The following is a 22,974-nucleotide window of genomic DNA, read 5'->3' as shown; positions in this document are numbered from 1 at the left end:
CCAGTTCTGACTGCCAAAACTCCTGCAGCACGCGGCATCGCGAGCAGGTTCTGCATAGGACGCTAATTGGGCACGTCCGCGACACACGAACGGTGGAGGGTACGCTAGTAGTATACGAACAGCCCGTGGGAAGCATTTATCTCAGGCACGCTCTGAGGCTTGCTGGTGCCGCTCCTGCTTTTTTTCTCTCTCTCTCTCTTGTCCGACAGGAGCATGCGGCAAGACATCGGGTGCCGGGAACAAGTAACAAAAGGAGACGCGACGTGCCCGTCCTCTCTTTATCGGGCTCGTTCCACGCGACTCTGGAGTGGACTCCCGTGCGTCCGCAATCTTCCGCTACCTGGTGTCGTATCTGCGAAATTCGGTTGTCGCTTATCGGAGCGCTCGGCGATGTTAATTCCCGGTCTGGACATCGGGGGCGACACGCTCGCCGTCCCGCCGGTCGCGCATCCGAGGTTTCGCGTTGGGTGGTACGGTAGCAAAAAAAAAGAATAATGCATCAAAAGAATTTTGGAAAGAGCAAAAAGAGATAGAGAGGAGAAGGAAGGTGACGTCCAGAGAGCAGCAGCAGCAGCAGCAGCAGGTGAGACTGTGGAGTCACTATCAGCGAGGCCCGCCGCCAGCGCTCCTCTCCTCGAACCTCGTTGGCGCTTCTTTTCGGTCCCGGCTGTGACAGCAACCGCAGGCGGCAGCAGAAAGGCTGTGCCCCGGAACAGCGGCAGCAGCAGCAGCGGCGGTAGCACGGTGGCGGCGAGGCAGTAGCTTCGAGGACGGCAACTTCTACAGACGCGGCGTGCTGGCCAGCCCGCTATCTACATCAGGAAAACTACATCCGCCTTTACCGTGTATACACTCATGGCTTCCCACTCCCGGAGATCGGGCCGTCCTGTTGCTACCCTGGCCACGCTGCGGCTGCCCCTGCTCGTGTTCCTCCAGCTGGCGCTCGGCCCGGGCGTCGAGCCCGTGGGCACGGCCTGTCCCAAGAAGGACTTGCTGCGGCCTTGCAGTTGCTTCAGCTACCACAACTACGAGCGCGTCGAGTGCAAGGACGTGGACCGGCGGGCGCTCAAGAGCGCGCTGAGCGCGCTTCGCGGCTCGTCCGTGTTCGAGTTCGAGCTGTCCAAGTACAACCTCAAGGACGCGCCCTCGGACGTGTTCAGCGGCGTGCGCGTGACCGAGCTGTACACGTACATGGCCGACTTCACGAACGTCTGCAACGCGAGCAACCTGTTCGACGGCTTCGACGACACCCTGGCCATGATCGAGATAAAGCGCGCCAAGGGGCTCGAGCAGCTGCACTGGAGCGCCCTGGGACGCCTGAAGAACGTCCAGCGGCTGTTCGTCTTCTCGTCGGACTTCCCCAGGCTGGACAAGAGCTTCTCGCTCATGCCCAAGAGCCTCACGCACGTCATGGTGCAGGGCGGCAGCCTCGAGCACGTCGACGAAGGCGCCTTCCTGGGTCTGGAGATTCGGGATCTGGAGATATCGTTCACCAGGTTGGAGAAGATCACCAGGAACGTCTTCCCGACGCCGGCGACCAGTCTAACCGTCCTTTCCCTCAGGTGCGTACGTTGTCCGTGATGGAAGAAACGTTGCTTGTTGACCGCTGAGCCGATGAGGGACCGGTGTAACAACACGTCCTTCATAGGTCGGAGGACTATATGCATGCGGGTCTGTATAGAGGGCGTGTACGCAGCACTATAGACTCTAGACGAAAAAAAATATATCACCGTGATCAAATCAAAGTGTTTGCAGATGAGCTAAGTGTTGAATTCCGGCAAAGTTGCAATCGACTGCTCGCGAGATGCTGCCGCCCTGCAGAAACGAAACTACGCATCAATCACGAAATCGTGCTCGGCAATAATAAATTATACGAATTGGTCAAGTCGGTAAGGGTCCACATAAGCGTTGGTAACTGACGATCCCGTGCTTACTCTCATTCCAGTCCTTGCTTTACGTAGTGCTGCTGAATTCAATGGAGAACTCCGTTTTCCTGCCCAATTACCTTGTTCACTTATGGCTAATGGCCATTGTCTTTCACCCACCACGGGACGCATCACACAGAAACAACGTTAATGTTCAAGATCATCACGTGGGGTTCAGTCGTTGTTGCTTGAACCTTAGCCTTCTTGCTGCTATAGGTTCTTTTGTCAATCCGTCGTACAACTATGGCTAGTTTTCTGACTTCCGGTTGATACTGCGGTCGGAACACTGTCGTGTGCTGCAGATCCTCTGGGTTATACCCACTCAAAAATAAGCGAAAATCAAGGACGGTATCTGAGTTCACCTTTCACGTCACTCTCGCGCTTAAATTCGGATTTGAAAATTTAACGGTGTAGTATGAGTACGTTTCAATGCCCTCGTGATCATTCACTTCTTCGCGATTTGGCCTCATATTGTATTTTTCGAAGTATCGGCGGCTCCTTTTTTCCTAACGCCTTCGAGTTGTTAGCCGTCAGTTACCTGACAATCTGGAACTCGTTGCAGCCTTTCGTGAGTCGTTACTCAATGTCTGTTTTTTGGATATACAGCATGTGAGTGCCCGTTTACAACAGAAACAAAAATTGTAATGATAATCGACAAATTCAAGGCAAATTCTCATTTCACGCCATATCCATTTTGCTCCGTATATTCGTTCCTGCTTTAGATTGGTAGCTGAGAGAAAATACTTCCCGTACATGTGCTGAGAAGAATGCAAATTTGATGCACTCTGTCGTTTCCTTGCGCGAATAGCTTTAGAGAACTGTTAATCTTGTGAGAAGAAACGGTGTGGGAAAATACTACGGCAACCTCGCTATACACCGTATTTTCTGTAGTAGAGCAAGCATGTGCGAGTTGAAAAGTCGGCTATCGTTGCCACCCGTTCCCTAAATGTTTCGACATTACACGGAACAAGCGTCTATGCCCGTCGCTGTAAAACAGAGAGCAGCTAGCCTAACGGGCTTTTCAGGAGATCCAATATTTTCCAACTGTAAAGACTTGTGCTTCCTATCGACAACAAAAACATAATTGTGCTTTCATGTCTTGTGGTGTGTCGCATACAACGAGAACCTATTATGTTTTCGTCTATTGTGGCCCACACGAGTCTCTTGTAACTTGGTGTATAGCTGTCGTGCGTGCTGTGGAATGCTAAAATCCTCCAATCAATGGCTTCCCCAGAAAGCTAACGCGAGCTTGTTTTCAGATGTTCAGTAAAATTATGCATTCACACGTGAAATTCAATAATAACAAATTACACATTCGCGACGTTTCGGGGCCCACATTTTTTCACAATGGCGATGAAAAAGTCACGGTGGCGGGCCGCAATACAGGTCCCTTGACCATAATAGAGAGTTTTAAAAATATCGCGGCCAAGCAGCTTTGCGTACGCAAAAACCCAAACTCTACTGTAAGCCCCTTTGCGTTATCTATAGTACTCTCCTTGCGTTCGCTTGTATGTTCGGAGGTTTGCGAGCCTGATCATTGGGTGGGAAATATCTAAAACTCCCTAATGCTTTTGAAACACTAAGACGACATGGGTAGGGAATCATCATTGCTATACCGTCATTGGCGAAAAACTGCGTCTGAAAATACAAAAACTAGCAAACAAACTAGCTAATCAGACCACCACTATAGACGAAACGCTGCAACTCAGAAGGTGGCAGACATGTTATGGTGGTGGGCTTGATCCACGACAAGGCCCCCACCGTAGCCTGCTATCGAGTTGTGAACCAGAGAACGGTTTGGGCAGCGAAACGTAGAAACCTGGTTCTGACTTTTTTTTAAAACTTAGCGAGCCCATGTTGTTGTTCTTGTCGGGCTTCTTCCTCGCGTCACAGGTTTCTTTCAAGTAGCTGACCATATAGAGTTTCATACAGTCACTTACAGTCAACTCTGGCGCTGCGATCGTTCAGCCACCACGGTAATGATGGGTTGTACGCGGATTTGTCTGATCTTCGTGCCTTGGGGCTTCGTTTATTGCGCTTTATCTGGGCCTAAATTGGCCTAAATTTCAAAGCAGTTTACACATTGTTTTTTTTTTTTTTTACAGCGAAGCTGTTATTCTTTCGATGGTCGGCATGTTTCGTGTCCGACCGTGAGCAGAAATTACCATCATGTCGAATGGCTGTACCCCCCCCCTCCCCCCCCGGGCAAGTAAAAGAATGCAATGGCTCATCTCCCTCGTAATACAGAGGCTACAAGCACTCAGCAAAGCGAAACGGACAGTGCATGCATTCATTGGAATCACGCATACAACACACAGAACAGCGTGCGTTTCAATAAAGAAGAAGCTCAAAACAAGCACCCGAACCATCAACAAAGCATTGCATACCCCCCTCAGCAGTTGTAGTGGTGGTTTTACAACAGCTGCGCTGGACATCCGCTTTCGTAGGGCTGGGATGGCGAGTCAACTTGTTTTAATGCAGAAGGTGATAGGACTCGGCAAGCACGCACAATCACTGCTAATTGTAATGGTTCCGCTTGTCCTTGTGTTCGTGGCGTAATGGTTTCAATATCGGGTCTCTGTGCTAGAGGTCCTCTGTTCGAATCCTTCCGTGGGACCATTTTAATAATGTTTCTTGAATTATGTATAACGCTTTCTTAAAGATGGTCACTCTGCGCTCACGAAGCCAGTTAAAGCCAGAAGGACGAAGTTGAGACAAATCCATGTACTATACCCATCATTTCCATGCTGGCTGAACTGGCGTGCTTGCAGTTCCTGTAGACACTAGCGCTACAGTTCGCTCTAGTGACTCTACGAAACTCTGTGCATCTGATTATGTTTTTGCGCCGTATACCCCGCCTGTGTTTATGCGACGACCTAGTGCACAATTCTTGAAAACTAATGCCTGAACTGTTAGTCGTAAGTCGTTTGCTCGCTTTTAATTCCACGAAGTTGCGACAACACTGTATACGCTCGAGTTGCGGACATTACCGCCACATCGTTACTAAACGAATTTGTGTCCATTCTTGTATTTCCGTATGTTTTCCGTGTTATTCGTACGGAAATTGTGTGGAGAAAGAGAGCTAGGAATAATGTTTGTTTTATAAGCGCTTCCCCGCACTCGAGTGTGAGCTTTGACCATTCCACGCGAAATAGTGTTGGAGCCCGTATGTCGCTCCCGAATAACGCGTTAAATTTGGTGGTGGTGGTAGTGGTCATCTTTATTGAAAGTGGGAAGGGGAAAGGGGAGGTGGCTGAGGGATCGGGCTCAAATAAGGCCCTGGGCCTGCTTGGCCTTTTCCGCCCAGTCCACCAATTCAAGCAGTCGGTCGACGTCCCCGCACCTCAGCCAGGCTGTCCAGTCAGTCTCGCTGCTGACGGGGGGGGGGGGGGGGGTGGTATGAGAGAACGGGAGCGAGGTGCATTCCCACATTACGTGTGCGAGTGTCCCTGTTTGTGAACAGAGCCCACACAGGTCGTAATTTGAAATCACGAGAACACGCGAGGAACATTTCCCACGGGAACAGCGTGCGTTAACGCCTGTTGTCGTCCGGCAAAGAGGAACAGACGGGATCGATCACGATGGCGATAGCTCTGCCGCGCATAGTTGGCCAAAAGAAAGAAAGAAAAGAAACGCAGTCCTCGTTCCGTTCTTAGCTTTCGCTGTGCTCAGTGCAACGTGCGCACGATAGCGCTTTCGTTTCTCACGCGGCGATCGGTGCCGGGCCAAACCGCGGCGTCTTGAGCAGAGGGAGCCCCCCTCCTCGAAAACCACGCTGGCGTCGCGCTGTATGGCGTGCCGCCGATAAGCGTTCGGCGGGTACTTGACCTTTTTCGTTTGTTTTCCGCACTTTCTCCTGGGAACAGGTATATGCCCCATATTGTTCGAAGTCACGCAATGGTTCATGCAGCGCCGCTTGTTCGTATATATGCCTCGACTCTTGCGTATTACTCGTGTGGTATACACGTGTGGGAACTGGAGGCGTTGGCATCTCGAGTGTGCATGCCGGCCGCTCCTGTTTTGTGCGCTGTGCAGTTAGAGTTGTACGAGCAAGTGAAATTGTGCGGCGATAATGCCTCAGCGACTGCGGCGTTGTGGAGCTGAGCGCAAGGTCGCGGTTTGGATACCCGGCCTTGGATGCCGTCATTTTGAGCTGTGCTTTCAGGTATACCCGCAGGTGGTCGAAATTCAAGCGGATCACTCCAATGCACGCGGCGTCCCTCGTCAGTCAGTCAGTCATTCAGTCAGTCAGTCAGTTGATCGAATCAATCAATCAATCAATCAATCAATCAATCAATCAATCAATCAATCAATCAATCAATCAATCAATCAATCAATCAATCAATCAATCAATCGTGATGCTTTTTATACACTGAAGTGGGGGAAATTTCAAACTGCATGATTCAACGCACGTAAATGTACACTGCTTCGTCAGATGTAACGAAGCACACGAAAATGACCGAGCAAACCTGGAAGTTCGGTCATAGCCTTTGAGACGCCTAAATTGAGCAAGTACGCGCATGTTGCGCGTCGTAGAGCTATACTGAATGTGAATGATAATAGGCTCGCACGCACCTTACAACATGAGCCTATAGCAACGGGCCGACAGGTACGTTTACAATGAGCACACCGCGTGAACTCAGTACCTCCCAGCTTATATATTTCGAGGTCTGCTATAAATAGTACTTTGGGCGCGCTAACTGCATTGTGCTTCAGGTACGACCTCTACTGGAGAGTGACGCGCTCCCGGCTCAAGGACTGCGCTAGCGAAGCGCAGATGCGAAGGTCCGCCGTCGATCGAATTGCCTGCGCATTATGCGAGAAGCGAAACAACGCAGTGCGATAAGGACAGCATGCGTGATGGGAGAGCTTCTATTTAGAGCTTACAAAAAAAAAAAAAAGACTGGTGAGGCAATAATCGCTGATCATAGGGAGCTACGTTCCGTGTACCCTCCGTTTGGCGATAGCGGCAGTCGCAGCCGCGTGATCCAGCAATTCGGTTCATCGAACCATTCTCCAATTGCAATAATGGTAGTCCCTTCTCACGATCGCGCGAGTGTCTCGGTAACATCTCTGAATGTGTCCCTAGTTCAGTACTATATATATATATATATATATATATATATATATATATATATATATATATATATATATATATATATATATATATATATATATAAGTGTGGGGGCGCTGGCTAACACTCCCAGGGTTCTACTAGGACACATAAATACCTAACAAGAAAGTGGATGGGGAAACAGCGCCGGGGTAGCTCAATTGGTAGAGCATCGCACGCGAAATGCAAAGGTTGTGGGTTCGGTTCCCACCTGCGGCAAGTTGTTTTTTCATCCACTTTAATTTCCATTAATTTATAGTTTCTTTATTTCATTTAATAAGCACAAGTGATTTCCCCTATGTTGTCCTTGTGTTTGTTGGCTTCTTATGATATGACTATGTGTATATATATATATATATATATATATATATATATATATATATATATATATATATATATATATATATATATTGTGGCGTTCGCCTTAGAAGCTGGAATACTCGTAAAATGCTGACCTGCTACAGCGAATTATAGTACGGTTTTCAAAACAAAAAGCACTCGTAATTGAAGCAGCAACGATGTCGTCTCTGGAGAAGCGTAACGCGGCCAGTCAGGGCGGCGATCGCTCGAGCTCGCGTGTAGCGTCGCCACGTGACCTTTTGCGTTGGAGTCGCCTTCAGCCACGAGCCTCGAGTGCACAGCACGGCCTGGTATGCGTAGCGCAGTCCGACGCGACAACATCGCCGTAGTTTTGTGTGCGCTATAAGCGACTTGCGAGGGCCACTTTCAAGTTTCTCTGTGGTGTTGCTGCACTTGCATTGGAACTCCGGCTGAACTCTTTTGGACCAGGTTTGGTACAATTGTTTGGATTGGAACAGGCTCTCTCCCTTTCATACTCGCATTAGCCTGTTCCCTTACGCTGGTGCGGGATTCCAACGCGGACGCTGTTCTGAGTGGAATTTCCTGATTGTCCGTCTGTTGTTGTTGTTGTTGCAGGCGGAGCTATAGGCTGGCAAACATAGACTGAGCCTTCTGCGAGTTGAGCTCAGGGGTGTGTCACCAGGTGTCGAAGAGCCCCGTGTCTCGCATGATTGCAATCAGCAGTCGTCGCACTCCCTTCCCGATTGCCCTCTATTGTTCTCTGTAACGTTCATGCGTTCACTCCGTCTCACCCACCGCTTGTGGCGCAGTGCTGACTATAGGGCTCGTGCTAACTGATCAGCGACGAGAACCGACAGCGTCTTCCCGAGAAGGGATGGCGGCTAGCCAATTGTGCGCTAATAGTCGCTCCGTGAAGCTTCCGCATACAAACCGCGTCGCGCGAAGGTCGTTGAAAGGCAGCCTATATATGAGAAGCCCTTCTGGCTCTCTTCTCTAGTTGATGACGTTGCTGCATTGTGCGCAGTAAATGAGACCGAGCACATAGGTGCCTGTGACTTGACCGTATTAATAACATGCACTAGCGGAGCTTAGACGGGCTTGACAAAGTCGGGATGAGTTGGACCGCCACCTGCATCACATTGACTCATCAGGCCACCGGTAGCGTACTCACTATAGAGCTGGTTGGTTCATCGGGAACGAACACAACAACAGTGCTAAAAGACTCATGCACACGCACGGGGAAGACGGCAGCCTTTTCCACATGTGTTTTCTTAGCCCAACTGTGTTTTTTTTCTTTTTTGCGTTGCTCTTACATTGATTCAGGTCACTGGGTTCATTCGAACGTTAGCATGTCGAGGTGAATGGGCGTCGGGTCGCGTTTAGTCAGGCCTGCCTTGCTAGCCGACTTGCCAGCCGGAATGCGTGTAAAAATGCGGTTGGTTCCGGCTGACGGCGGTAGGACAGAGGTAAGAGGGGAAGCCGTTTTCCCTACTCGTGCTGTGGCCTCCGAGCTCAGCGCATTAAGTATTTATTCGGCTCGGGAGAGTGCAGGCAGCTGTGGAGAAATGTTATGGCAATGCCGACGCGGCCCACTGTGCTTTGCGGCAGAGGTAGTGTGCAGGATTCGAGAAGGAACTGGCTGACTGATCTTGCATCAGAACGGAACTGTATCTGAAATAGGGCTAAATAGTCCGCGATGGTGCAGTAATGGAGCTGCACTTTACGGCGCTACATGACTTCGCGGGATTTCGGCTGTTGATAGGTCCGTCCACGCCACCGTTCAGAAACCACAGCGGTGGCCTTGTGGGAAACCACTGGGAACCAAGGGAAAGTATCCGGCATGGGAAGGGGAATGGTGTCTGTGTGCATAGTTCATGGGGTAACGACTATTCGTAGTCGTCTTGTGCTTTATGTACACTCCCAGTTAGAAGTCAAAGTTCATGCGGGCTTGGTAGTCGGTAATTCAAATACCGCTTACAATCTGAACCGCTGTATTCCACCTTGCCCTACTAACGAGCCTTCTTAGTATGATGCTCGTGGGATCTCCCGCCAGCGTAAGCAATTATGCGGTGAACTGCCCCGAGCCCTCGCTGGAACGGTTCTTTTTTTTTTTTTCAAATAGCTTTGAGGGCTATCGTTCGCCCATTGATAAACGATATTAATCGCCTGCTCCTCCCTATCGCCTTGCGAAATCTTCTTCATTCATTTTTGATCTTCGGTTATAGGCAGTGCATTCGCTTCGTCCTTTCTCCTGCCGTGCCGTTCGTTCGGGCCTTCCTTGTATTCTGGGCTCGGTAAGTACTGAGAGCGAGTCCCCATTCACAGCTGCCGCGAGCCTCCTCGACGTGTTCTCTACATATTGTACGTACTAGGTGTGAACTTAATGAGAGCAGCATTCCGGGCAAGTTGGTAATCCATTGCTTAAATGATATTGCGCGACATAAAAAACGACACGGACGTGAAATAAGACGACACACCAAGCGCAAACTTTCAACCTGTTGAAAGTTTGCGCTTGGTGTGTCGTCTTCTTTCACGTCCGTGTCGTTTTTTATGTCGCGCAATATCATTTAAGTACTAGGTGTCCTTCGCCTTGTATCGCCCGAAGGGTTATAGCGTTGGCGGCTTTAGCTTGGCTGCACGGCCGTTGTACACTGCTCGTGTGTTCGCCGCACAGAACCAATAAGCTGAGTCGCACGGCCGGTCTGGTCGCGGCGGCAGCGGCAGCTGATAGGCGCGCAACGCGCGACACTTCGTCGCTCGCACTCCAGAAAGTGCTGTCGGCCGGCAACAGGCCGCGGTGTCGACCGGCTCGAGTCGAGTGTGCGCGGGGCACGCGTCGGTCGCGAGCAATTGCGCTGGTCGTGGTCGCGGGAAAACAACGCGCGGAACAAGACAGCGCGCGCGCATGCGCGCACTGGCCTATGTTAATTTGCATCGTGGTGCTTATGACGCCACGAAATTTCACAATGGGTCGCGAGGGACGCCGTAGGGCGTGACTGCGGGTCAACTTTGACAACCCGCGGTTCTTTAACTTGCACCACAAGCACGGCCTACTTGAGCGTTTCTTTCTTCCCTCATTTTCTTTTATTTCTTTTTTTTTTGCATTCCGTCTCCATCGGAATGCGGGCGCCCCGCGCCGGGTATCGAACCCGCGACCTCGTGCTCAGCAGCGCTATGTCATATACACTGACCATAGACACTGGCCTTCCGCGCTGACTCGCGTTAGCGTCATATGCATGGTTGGGTAGACGAAGCCACCCGGTCCCGTCTACTCGAGTGCGCGTAACGTGAAGCTGATGGGATGTAGAAGTCTAGAACTGAGGAGAGGGGAGAAGTATGCTAATCGAAGGGGACACGAAGGGAAAACATTAAGCCGATTAAGACCAAAAAATTATTCACCTGGAAGCCTATCGCCGTTTTTCTATTCGCCATCATAATCTCACTTTGCTGCTTCGAAAATTGCCACCGAAGGTCTCTTTGTTGCTGCTCAATTTGAATCTCCCGCGCCCAAACGGTCGAGTTGGCGTGATCCTCACGCGACCTCCCTCTCTGCCGCTCCCTGTGAATATATATATATATATATATATATATATATATATATATATATATATATATATATTGAGATTTGGTATGCTGAGGTCAACCTGTAAATGCAGGATCTGGCGTTATCGACAGTATCATGACGACGCGACACACAGCAAATTTTACTGACGTCGTGTAGCAATAAGGGTAGGTGCGATGACGTCGCTTATAAGAAAATAAACAAGTATGCTGCGCACGCTTTCTGCCGTATCATGACGTCGTGACACGTCCAGCTGCTGGGTGGGTAAACCGAAACTGCTTTATAGAAACAGCTATTATATTTCATCTCGAAAGAAATTAAGCAACACAAGACGACGAGTAACACTATATAAACAGAACAACAGGGATGCGTTGTCTAGCCATACGCGTGATTCTCGTTTTTGCCGTTTCTTCTATAAGATAAAGTACTTACTAGTGCACCAACGATCCATACTCAAGTACTACAGCAAATTATTTAGGACACTCTGCGACTCTTGTCAGTGTTTCTTCCGCGGAGGGCGTAAAAATCTCCATTTAACGAAGAATAACGACAAATCAAGAACGTCGTGTCGATGCTGCATTAGCGGCCACGCTCTTCCTTTCTTCCTTTTTCTCTCGCTTCTACGAGAAACGCTCGCTGCACAATGTGCGTGTAAACTCCGACGGATGTCAATGGCTGTCGTGCTTATACGCGCAGGGCTAGCGCATACCTTATCGCTGCAAGGCCGGCACGGAGGATCTGCGTGCGAAGCCAGCGCGCCCTCAAGAAAGGCCGCGGTACAGTTTGAAGTGTTTTCAATGCTCGATGCATACTGTTTATGCCCGTGCACCACTGGGCGCGTGCCGACGCCCCACCCCCCTCTCCGCGCGCGCACACACACAACACACACATACACAACACATACACAACATATACACAACACATACACAACACATACACAACACACGCACGCACGCACACGACACACTTACGTTCCTTGATATTCTGGTCTAATGAATGTTTTGAATCTCTAATGGTTTGAATCTGGAACTTGAATTTATTCCGGTCTAACGAATCTCGTGAAGCACGGCGACAACGCAGCACAATGCGTAGTGGCATCGTACATAACATTTAACTTTCGCTCAGTTTTGACAACGGTTCCTCCCGCATTAAAGAAAAAAAATCATTCCCTCTGATCTTGGTGCGCCGCGTAAATTTTTCCAGAGATGGATTTCCAGTAACAGCAGAGCGTTGACCAAGCGCGCAATCTTTGTCTCAACGGCAGATATTTTGTGACGTACCTCAATGAAATACAGTAAAGGAATATTTTTTTTAGCCTCGCAAGTACTTACTTTGCGGCCTTACTCCACTTACTTATCAGAACTGAATAGCGTTGTTGCCTTGTATCTTGCAGAGAGCACATGACTGAAATGTAACGGCAATGTTGTGTAGATTGTACTTGTACTATGTAAGCGTTCTTTTGTCTTTGCCTTTGTTAGCTCTGCACATCATCATCTTGAGTTATCAGCCATGCACTGAGGGCAAAACAGAGATATTGAATTTTAAGAAAATAGTTGTGAAGGTTGATCAAATTTAAGTTTTATGGAATTCTTAAAAATTGACTGTGGCAGATGGCATAATTCTTGTCCTCGAGCGGGATTACTCGAAGAGGCGGGCTTTACTAGCACGAGGAATCGAAATACATATTCAGCTAGTTAACAGAAAATAACTAATTGCTTCCCAATTTATAAATTTGCGGCACATATTGCAATTGACGAATTGCAGCCGGTTAGCTTGCAAGACTTGAAATTAATTTCCAGGATGACATCAGTTTCGAGACGTTATTTCCCATAGTGTGGAACGAACTACATTGGCGTACCAGTTACTTTTGTGCTTCAATGCATGAACGAGCGTTTTGTTAAAAAAGTAAGCGGAACAACAGTGCATTCTTACGGCAATTTTGATGACGCATATCTCCAAACTGGCGTCATTCTATAAGCTCATTCCAAGTGGATATGCCTCGCAAACTCTACGGCTACCATTCCTAAATCAAAATGGGCGCCGGAATGTATCTAATAATGAAGTTAATTAGTGCATTTTGGTTAATTAGTTGAATGTGTATTTCGATTTCTCGTGGAAGTATTGTCCGCCAATCTGAATAATCCAGCTCAAGGGCTAGAATTATGTTACCTGCAGCAGGCTGTTTTTAAAAATTCCATAAAACTTAAAGATGATCACTGTGTATAATAAATCTACTTACCCATTTCTTTTCCTGCTCAGAAACTTAACCTCAGAAGATATACGTGTACCAAACACAATGAACGACGTTAAGCAATGACAGTTCCATGGTATTGTCATTTAATTCCGAGAATTCAACAATGGAAGAATGCACATTGCGTCTTCTATGACGACCAGGCCTCAGATGCTGTACGGCAGAATACTGTCGTACAAGTGCACTTCGCTGCAGATTTTAAGATATTTATGTGTTTCTCGAAACTGGTGCGAGGCTCTGAGTTCCTAGGAAGATGCCACGCTTTGAGTACTGGTTGACTTCGTATTTTGTAAATATGACGTGCACGCTAAGGTATTTAGCTTAAATGTTAACTAGTGAAACGTGTTAAATAATAATCGGTTAATCGATTATCACAAAAATGTCTGACGCTTCCCGCTGCTAAGCCAAGCTTCGTCAGTTGAAATTATCGTTTTTCTTTCGAACCCTTTATCTTTAATATTGGGATACATCTATCGCATGCAGAAACACGCAGCGGGCACGCCATGGTGTTTGCACCAGGATGCCTTTTTATCTAGAGTTAAATACCGTCTTACTTCCGCTTTCATTTATAGCATTCTGCTGTCACTAGCTCTGGATTCTTCCAGTGCGTTCGCGTTCTTCCGTCTAGTTTCACAGTTTTGGCCATCCGCTCACGTGGCAGCACCTCTCTCTCTCTCTGTATTAGCCTTCTTTCTTTCCCTTTCTCATACCCTCTCCCCCGCCCAGGGTATCGACCACACGTCCTCCTGGTCAACCTCCCTGCCCTTTCATGCCCCGCTCTCTCTCTCTCTCTCTCTCTTTGCATCGAGCTGCCAATATTTTGCCAACGTTATAAGGACACAGACCTTGGACGCAGGCCACGAACGGCATGTTGGTTCGCAGTTGTCCTTCGTTCCGAACGAGGTTTCATTGTTTTCTGCACGCTGTCCCTCGAACTTGCCACATCGCACAGTGTCGGTACACAATGCCATGGCTTTGCTCGGCCTGTGTGGCCGGGAACCATTTACACATGTGGAGCGATAACGCTTCTATCTGTGCTCGTGATGTCGCGCGAAGATCGAGCCAGCTCGCCAGGTTCTATACGGTCGTTGCGCAACATAAATGCGCATGCGCCCTTCGCGCCTTTATCGCAAGGTCGTGCGCAGCACGGGATATTTTTTTTAATGTAGCTGTTTGTTATACGAAAGTGCGAGAAAAATGCGCTAACGAATAGCTGCTTATCATAAAATGATCAAAGCAATAAATTCCCACTGAGCTAATAATTCATTTAATTACGGGGTTTTACGTGCCAAAACCACTTTCTGATCATGAGGCGCGCGGTAGTGGAGGACTCCGGAAATTTTGACCACTTGGGGTTCTTTAGCGTGCGCCTAAATCCAAGTACACGGGTGTTTTCGCATTTCGCCCCCATCGAAATGCGGCCGCCGTGGCCGGGATTCGACCCCGCGACCACGTGCTCAGCAGCCCAACACCATAGCCACTGAGCAACCACGGCGGGTTCCCACTCAGTTAAGGAATATCACAAAAGAAGAAAGGAACAATCAAACGTTCGAAAGTTACCTCTGCGAGCATTCTGTAAAATGGCGAACGAAAGCTGCTTGTAATTCTGGAGTTCTTTAACTGTATCCTTTCTTACGGATTAATTATTTTGGCATTTCTCGAAGTCTCTGGTATGCTGGAAATGAGGAGAAGTGCGTGTACAGTCATGTAGCTCTCAGAAACGGGTCGCCCGACTTTACGATCACGATATCCGGGCCATAAAAAAAAAAAAAAAAGAACTCTCCCAGACTTGAGCAACCGGCACTGCTGTGTTACCTACCATCGCAAAAAAAAAAAAAACCAATCTCCACTTGAACGATCGTGTTTTTATTATTTTTGACAAGTTACTGGCGTCGTTGAAACGAGACGTTTCTATCGGCATGACCAAGGAGAAAACAAGAGCCATAGTAAAGAAAACAAATAAAAAAGTTTGTTCGTGATAAAAGCATGATTCGATTGGGTACCATGTGCTGTATGTCGTGATGCACGCCTTACAAAAAAAAAAAAAAAGGAAACGGCCGTGGCTTCGCTTGGTTAAGCCTGGTGATCGCGAAGCAATAGTGTACACAGAGGAGTGTACACTATCGTGAGATGGGGCCCCGTTTTTACCACGACCTACTGTTTATACAGTAGGTCGTGGTTTTTACACAGCTGGTGTGACGTCACACCGACCGTAGCGCCCCTGGTGAGAGGAGCGGGAGTTAGGCCGCTGTTGGTGGCTACCGCCTCGCCTGGCGACGGCGTGAGATGGGGCCCCGTTTTTACACAGCTGGTGTGACGTCACTCTAGGTCACGTGGAGTGACGTCACGCTAAAGGTCAATGGTGCCTACCACCGCCTCGCCACAAAACGGGCTGAAGTGCGACCTAAAGTAGTATTGTTTCGCAATAATAGTGCGACCTGCCGTCACTTTCACGCTCAAATGCTTGGAAATACAGCTGCCAAGAATCTTCCCTTCATCTATTGTATTTTTTACTGTGTTACAGAGCAGGCGCGCAAGAGAGCACGTGCTCTCTCGGTCATGCATCAGCACATGCTCTCTAGGTCAAAGGCGTGGGAGCCAAACCGACAAATGACGGTCAACCTTACCACTTTCTTTCGCGTCGTGCTGCTCTCTTCGCAAACTCACCGCGCCACTCTTCCTTCGTCGAACGTCGAACACAGCCTTCGCCCTCGTGACCCGAGTACGTCGGTGTCTCGACTGGCGTATTGGCGTGAACCGCTGCTGTTTTTTGCGTTTCTCGGCGCATCTTGTGAACGGCGTTGTGAGTGAGCACAAACAATGCGTGCGCGTTAAAGTTTTGTCCCGTGTATAGCACATAAACTTAAAAACATTGCGCGAGATTGCACGCTGCGCGGGACGACAATCTTAAGGATTAAAAATTCTTAAGATCTGTTTTACATCTGCGCGCACGCTTTTACTGATTCTGAAGATGTAAGAAATGTGGTTAAATTAAATTTTCAGTGGGCAGACTTAACTGGGCGCCTGAAGCGGATATTTAGGTTTTTTGGTTACTTCTAACAGATGGCCTGTTTTCTGTCTTTGTATGATGTACCCCACATTTCATTCGATATTATTTTTAAGGTCTCATTCATTATACTTATATGCTATCCTCGTGCTCCTGTTCTAAAACTTCATATTTGTTTTGTCGCTGAATTTGTTCTGAGCTCTTCCGCTTTTCTCCAAACAACGGACAGGCAATCTATAGGCGGCCTAATATATCATTCGTATGAGAGTGGTTCACTGGTCGGACGCTTCAGCGAATGCATTCCTCTGTTGCTTTGATTGCGTATTTTTCGTCACTTTACCATGCGGACGAAGTTACGAGCGCGCTTCTGTATTCCAGCTTCTACACATGCAGCGAAGACCTTGGCACGAACCTTGGGGTAATAGCATTCCTCCGAGATATAGAAGGCGCTGCCTGATAAGAAACGTCAAGCAAATGTTAGAAAAATAAAGGAAAAAGAAGCGACAAGCTGCGGAGAAAGGCTCTGCCAAGGAAGTGGCTGATAGAAGGCCACTTCAACAGGTATAGGTCTTTGGATTCCAGAATGATCAGAGCCGTGGGTGATTGCCGCCGGCACGCTGTCTGTTTTCCAAGGTGCATTCCGACTGAGCTTTAGCTTTTTTCCTGCATTCTTTACTTGATTTAAGGCGGTACATCCTGTTTACACTGGCGCGGCAACTATCGGCATTGGTAGTCCACGTAAGCGGCCTTCATACGGTGGTAGAAGCCGCACGAGGTTCGGAGAGTCGCGATGTACTCTCGTGTCCGCCAGGCGTACGACGAAGGCCGTCACGTGACGCATTACCACACTTAAGAGGAAGCTTTAGCTCGGGCCCAACTCCGAGGCGGCCTATTCAAATACATGTAAAACGCAAAAACGTTTTTATGAGATAACCCCTGGACCGATTTTGATGAAATTTGTCGCATTTGAAAGAGAAATTTAAATTCTAGTGACTGTTGGGAGCGGAATTTCGATTTAGGGCTTGAATTTTCCTAAAACGATTTTCAAATATTTGACCGTTTGAAAATATAGAAGCACGAAGTTTATAAATTGATAGCTATGCACCAAGAACTGATATCGCGGTGCTGTAAACGGCATCCATTAGATCATTCAAAGCGGACAAATTTAATATGTCATTTTACATCTTACGTGAATTTGTTACGTTGGTTACAACGGTTTTGCAAAAGTTGTATTTCTCTATGATTAAATTTTTTATATTCATGTGTAACATATCAATTTTGTCCGCTTTAGATGTACTATTAGATGCAATTCACAGAATTGTATTATCGTTTTTAGTGGTTAAGTTACAGAGTTGTAAACTTTATAGTTTCGTTTTTTGAAAATTTTCGATTTTTGCCAATTTTTAATCAAAAATTGACGATCTAACTCAGGAATTCGAAACCAACAGTCACTAGATTTTAAGTTTGTCTTTTAAATGCAACAAACCTCGTCAGATTTGGTGCAGTGGTTGCCGAGAAAAACGAATTCTCCTTTTACATGTGTTTAGATAGGAGCACTCGAGCTAAAGCTTCCTCTTAAGCAATTCCCTTGGTGCCTGACTCGCCGCACTGAAGTCAAAGCTGAAGACTTTTGTTCACGTCCTTCGCGTCGTGGCAGCAACAAGATGGGGCCCCTCGGAGTCGTCATTACTCCAATTGTACCGAGCCCTATTCGTAGGGTATATACGGTACAGCATGCCGGCGCTCTCAAGCATGGGACTTAGTTGTGTGCGCGCGCTCGAGAGCATTCAAGCTCAGGCATTGCGCACATGTTTGGGCCTCCCACGATGCACGTCAACCAATGGAACAATAGCGGAAGCTCGTGCTTGTCCTATTCGGGTGTACTTGCTCTGCGAGCCTCTTCGAATGTACCTCCGCGTGTTGACCCGACACAGGCACCATCCTCTGTCATCGCTCCCTACCACACACCCAGGTTCCAGCTTTTCAATGACTATATCGCGGCATCAGAGTGTTTTGCCGTCGAGATTCTCTCCCGCCTGTATTCCGAGAACACCCCCGTGGGTTCTGCCTAAACCTGTCGTTACATTGCAGATCCCTGGAATTACTAAAAAGTCTTTCGTTGCATCTATTGGCCTCAGGCAACTCACCTTGTTGCACATTTCTACAGAGTACGGAGATACTGTACATGTGTATACCGATGGCTCTGTCACACCATATGCCTCCACTGCAGCCTTCGTCATTCCACATATGATCATCGCTCGCCGGTTTAAACTAGACCATAACTCAACATCAACTGCCGCAGAACTTGTTGCTATCCGGGAAGCACTTCGATTTCTCTCCGAGGAGCGTCCTCACGCATGGACGATATTCTGCGATTGCAAGCCAGCTCTGCAAACGATTGACTGTGTCCTCAGACGGGGCCCGTATCATTCTATGGCTATAGAAATTACAGAGTATCTCGACCACGCAACTAGAAATGGCCACAATGTCACCTTTCAGTGGATACCGTCACACTGTGGCGTGATAGGGAACGAACAGGCAGACGCTGAAGCAAAAACTGCTTTAGATAATGCTTGTGAAGTACGCATTCCGTTCTCACGAACAGACACAAACGCCCTACTTCGTCGCGTAAACCACAACTCTACGTTGGAACACTGGGCCCAACCTGATCGACGACACAAGCGATTACACAAATGGGACCAAGAAATGCGATTTCGTATGCCTCAAAAATTCAATAGAAACCACACGAGCATGGTGCACCGGATTCGCCTTGGTGTCGCATTCACCAACCGTTATAGAAATATGATAGGTGCCAGTGATACTAGCCCAAACTGTGAATGCTGTGAGGTGCCAGAAACACTTGAACATATATTTTGCGTGTGTCCCGCGTACGCGCAAGAACGACAGCAACTTGTCTCTTCCATAGCAAACATCCATGAGAGACCGCTATCGGACGAGTTTCTTTTAGGTCCTTGGCCTAATGCAACCAGCGCAGCCCTGGTCACAAGAGCCGCTGTAGCTTTTCTCCAAGCCACTGGGCTGGACGCACGCCTTTAGAGATACCACAACTCTGTGAATTTGTATATACGCATCTCTTCCTTATACCATCATCATTCATCAGCCCTTTCCCTCCCCGTCCCTTTTCCCCAGAGTAGAGTAGCAGGCCAGAGCAAGTTATAGCTCAGGCCGACCTCTCTGCCTTTCTGTAAATAAATGTCTCTCTCTCTCCTCTCGTTCACTGCACCGGCAGCAGGCTGTCACAATGGGGGTTTCAGCCAATGAGCGTTGCGCGGGCAGCGTCTCGGGAAGTTCTGGGGCGGCTTTCACCATAGAGTTTCTCGCCGCAACACCTAGAGGGAAATCTGGCGCCACCGTCTATGGGAGTTTCGTAAGGGGGCACCGTGCCGTCATGGGAGTGACGGTATATGTGACGGCGGGGCTCGTGTTGGCTGGTGTTGTACGAGGCTTCGTCTAAAACGTGCTTATGGCTACACAAATAACGCATTCTCAAAGTGAAACCTTCATAGAATGTTTCCATTCAAGCATATTACATCTTTACTCACCCACAATGCATGACCAAGCGGAGAAAAGCAAGAACAGACGACAAACTGTTTCAAAGCGAGCGCGAACCTTGTCGTCTGTCCTCCAACTTTAGCGGCCCGCTGATACTTTTTACGTAACATATAATTATACACGCAATAACAAGTTCTCATAGTCAAACAAAACATGTTTTTGCGTCATAATAAAACCAAAACAGTTTTTCACGTGCTGTTTTAGTAGAAAATGAATCATTGCGACAGACGGAACGGTGCTTGCCAAGCGCGTCTTCAAGGTGTCCTGTCTCTCCGAGAACGATGCCAATCCGAAGCCACAATATACCGGCATTCCCATGTATACCACAGCGCAGCAGCGCCAGATTTCCCTCTAGGTAATGTAGTGAGAAACTCTATGGCTTGCACGGATATGCAATACAGAAAATTATAACGAACTTGAGCACGCGTTGTTGTGCTGACTAGGCGCTGTCTGTGGAAGATTTGAGAAGGCGTTCCCAAATTCGTTATTATTTTCGTTATTAAATGTTCGCGCAAGCCGCCCCTGGACAGCCCGGAACGACAAATCGAAGAAAGCCGGTGACAACCGTACTCAATAACTTCATTGCAATGCACACGTTGCCTCCGAAATAGGCGCAGGGACAGCACCATTCTCGGAGTCTGTGGAACGCCCAAAACCTTGCACAAATTACCAGGCGTGATTGTAGCGCTATAGCCAAGTGGCTAGCGCGTCCGCAGCTCCTGGGAGCAACATGGCGAAAGGAGGAAAGTCCGAATCCCAGTGACGGTTGTCGGCAGCTTCGTTTTAAGTGTGTCGGCGCTTATTTGGATACCTTCAGCTCGTTTCGCAGTCTTCGTAGGTTTATAAAAGCTAATATGTTGGAACTACTTAGTTCGAAGGGGTGTTTGCGTTTGCGAAATTTGTGTTATTTGGTCTTTCTCGCTGTCATATTATGCACCTGAAAACGGCGACTGGTCAGTCGTAAACGTTTTACAACCAGGCCCGTTATTAAGTCGTCCGAAAAGATCATTCCTAGTGAAATAGAAGGACAGTGAGGAGATATCCTGGCGATGCTGATGATCGGCGTTGTGGCACTTCACAGCGCGCTTACTTGGTGGGCTGTGCAAATAGCTGGCGGCCACATTGCAGACCCCGGCGACGGCTCCACTGCAGCTGCCGGAAGCGACCACTGACATCACTGCCGCTGTATTTTGACACAGCGTATATGTAGTGTTCTACAATATAGACACATAGGTCTCTAAATAGTTCTGTACCTATAGGGCGTAGTTCTGACCATGTTTTAGCACTCCACGACCACCAGCATGAACATTTATTGTACTTCCTCTCTTCAACTCTGTAAAATCGACAATCACCTGCCAGGAGCGCTATACGGTGTCGCTGGCGGTTGGAATTCCGCCACGTTGGCGTTTTGAGTCAATGAGAGAGGGCGTAGCCGCCCTGTTCAGACAGCTGAGAATCAAGGCGGCGAATTCTCCCCTCTCAATTCTCTAACACCGACGAATTCTCACCCTGAAATGTGGCCGAAAGTACGTGATGCTTAGTACACAGGACGGCGTAAAGTACAGGGTGCGCAGTGTTTGAAGACAATGAAATGCACGCAGTATTGACGGCGGTGATTGTTGCGTGACGAAATTGCGCCCCTCGACGGCGTACAACCTGCACCCGCCCAATCAGAGCGAACGTATCCGGCAGTCGACGCACGCGGTGCTTTAATCGCGCTGTGGGTGAATACTAATCGCAGAGCTTCTAAAGCGGTGCCTACGAGTTCAATATCGGTCGTGGCGTGCCCTATCTCCTTCTTTCCTTCTCCCCACCAAGGCCTCGCTTACAGCTGTGCTGAATTAATAAATTCATATCATACCCCACTGCGGGGTACGAGAACACTCGAAAAATGGAGTTGAATATCGCACTCTAAATTATACGTTTGCGCCCCTTGGGGTTTATTTTGTTGCAATAAAATCGCGATCTACCCTTTATACCTTTCGTTTCTGTAACTTCCACCTTATTGATTGTCACCTTCTCCTCCCTGCTGTTTACTTTGCGAAAAGCTTTTGCTCAATAAAATACCGTACTTCGTATTGCACCTCGCACCTCGTATTGCATGCCGCGCCATCCGCCTACATACCTCCAGAGAGAGAAAGGCAAAATGATAAATGAAGTGCAGGGAGGTTAAGCAAGACCGTATCTAGTTGACTACCCTACACAAAGGAATGAGAAATGAGAGGAAAATATTAGGAGAAGGAGAGATAGCCAGAAGTTAATGCGCATTGCAGTCAGAGCTGACACAGCCTGGCACCTCAGCAATCTATAGCACTTGATTCGACATTGCAGAAGTTACAAACACCTCATTTCCCGCACCGTCGTTTGCATTCACACACCGCCAACTTTTCATTAAAGTCGGGATCTCTGTCTCGTCGCTGCGACTCTCGCCCGACAGCAAGCGTGTACTTATTCTTCCCACATCCGCGACTCCCTCCCCCGGCTTTCATTTAGGGCCCTCAGCATCCCGAATCTTGGGATGAAGCTTGATTTGAGTTAAAGTTTGGTTTGAACGCGTCACCGTCGTTCCGTACAGCTTCCGCGTGTGTGTGACCTTCACTTCGCTGTCCTCCGCCGCAGGCACAACCGAATCCGCTCGTTGCCGGAGGACATGTTCAACGACATGCCCGCTCTGACGCTGTTGGACGTGAGCAACAACTGCCTGCAGACGCTCTCCGAGAGCTCCATGGCACCCGTGCTCAGGAACCTGAGGCTACTCGAGATGAGCAGTAAGTGCCCCGACGCTTTGCCTTCTATATGGGGGGAGACAGCACGGTTCCCACCTCTGCCGTGACAGAAGGCCGGCGCTTGGGGAAGTGAGTGGTTGACGACGGTGACGTTAGGTTTATTTCGAAAGGTGGATAGAGTGTTTGATAGACCTATCGATTGACTGACTGATTAACCGACCGACTGATTAATTGATTGATTGCAGAGAGAGAAAAGGAGAACAAGAGAAAGAAACGGGGTGGGAGAGGCAGGCAGGTTAACCGGAAGTGGGCGGGACCGATTCTCTGCCTCTGTGCTCCTTCCTCACTGCTTCTGGTGACTCCCTGGTTTTGCGAGCTTTCAAATAGTTAGTGCCCCCTCATTTAGCTTTGATTAGATCGGTTTGGGTATCAGTACATAAGGGCCTAATTCTAAAGGAAGTGGCAGATTTGTTGGCGAAAGCGTCCCTCAATTGC

The 22,974-nt window shown here is 48.4% G+C and overlaps 1 protein-coding gene across 1 annotated transcript in view; it reads left to right on the top strand.

The window, feature by feature from the left end:
* The first annotated feature begins 419 nt into the window (after positions 1-419).
* Positions 420-22,974, top strand: part of LOC142585392 (uncharacterized) — a 36,808-nt gene continuing 14,253 nt past the window's right edge. Inside the window, exons 1-2 of the mRNA XM_075696122.1 lie at positions 420-1,562; positions 22,373-22,521. Of these exons, the coding sequence (XP_075552237.1) occupies positions 856-1,562; positions 22,373-22,521 (856 nt within the window). The 5' untranslated portion in view covers positions 420-855. The remainder of the gene's footprint in view (positions 1,563-22,372; positions 22,522-22,974) is intronic.

The sequence above is a fragment of the Dermacentor variabilis genome, chromosome 6 (assembly GCF_050947875.1).
Source record: "Dermacentor variabilis isolate Ectoservices chromosome 6, ASM5094787v1, whole genome shotgun sequence".
Taxonomy (NCBI): domain Eukaryota; kingdom Metazoa; phylum Arthropoda; class Arachnida; order Ixodida; family Ixodidae; genus Dermacentor; species Dermacentor variabilis.
The sequence above is the reverse complement of the archived record's forward strand: the minus strand, read 5'-3'. Positions and strand labels throughout refer to the sequence as shown.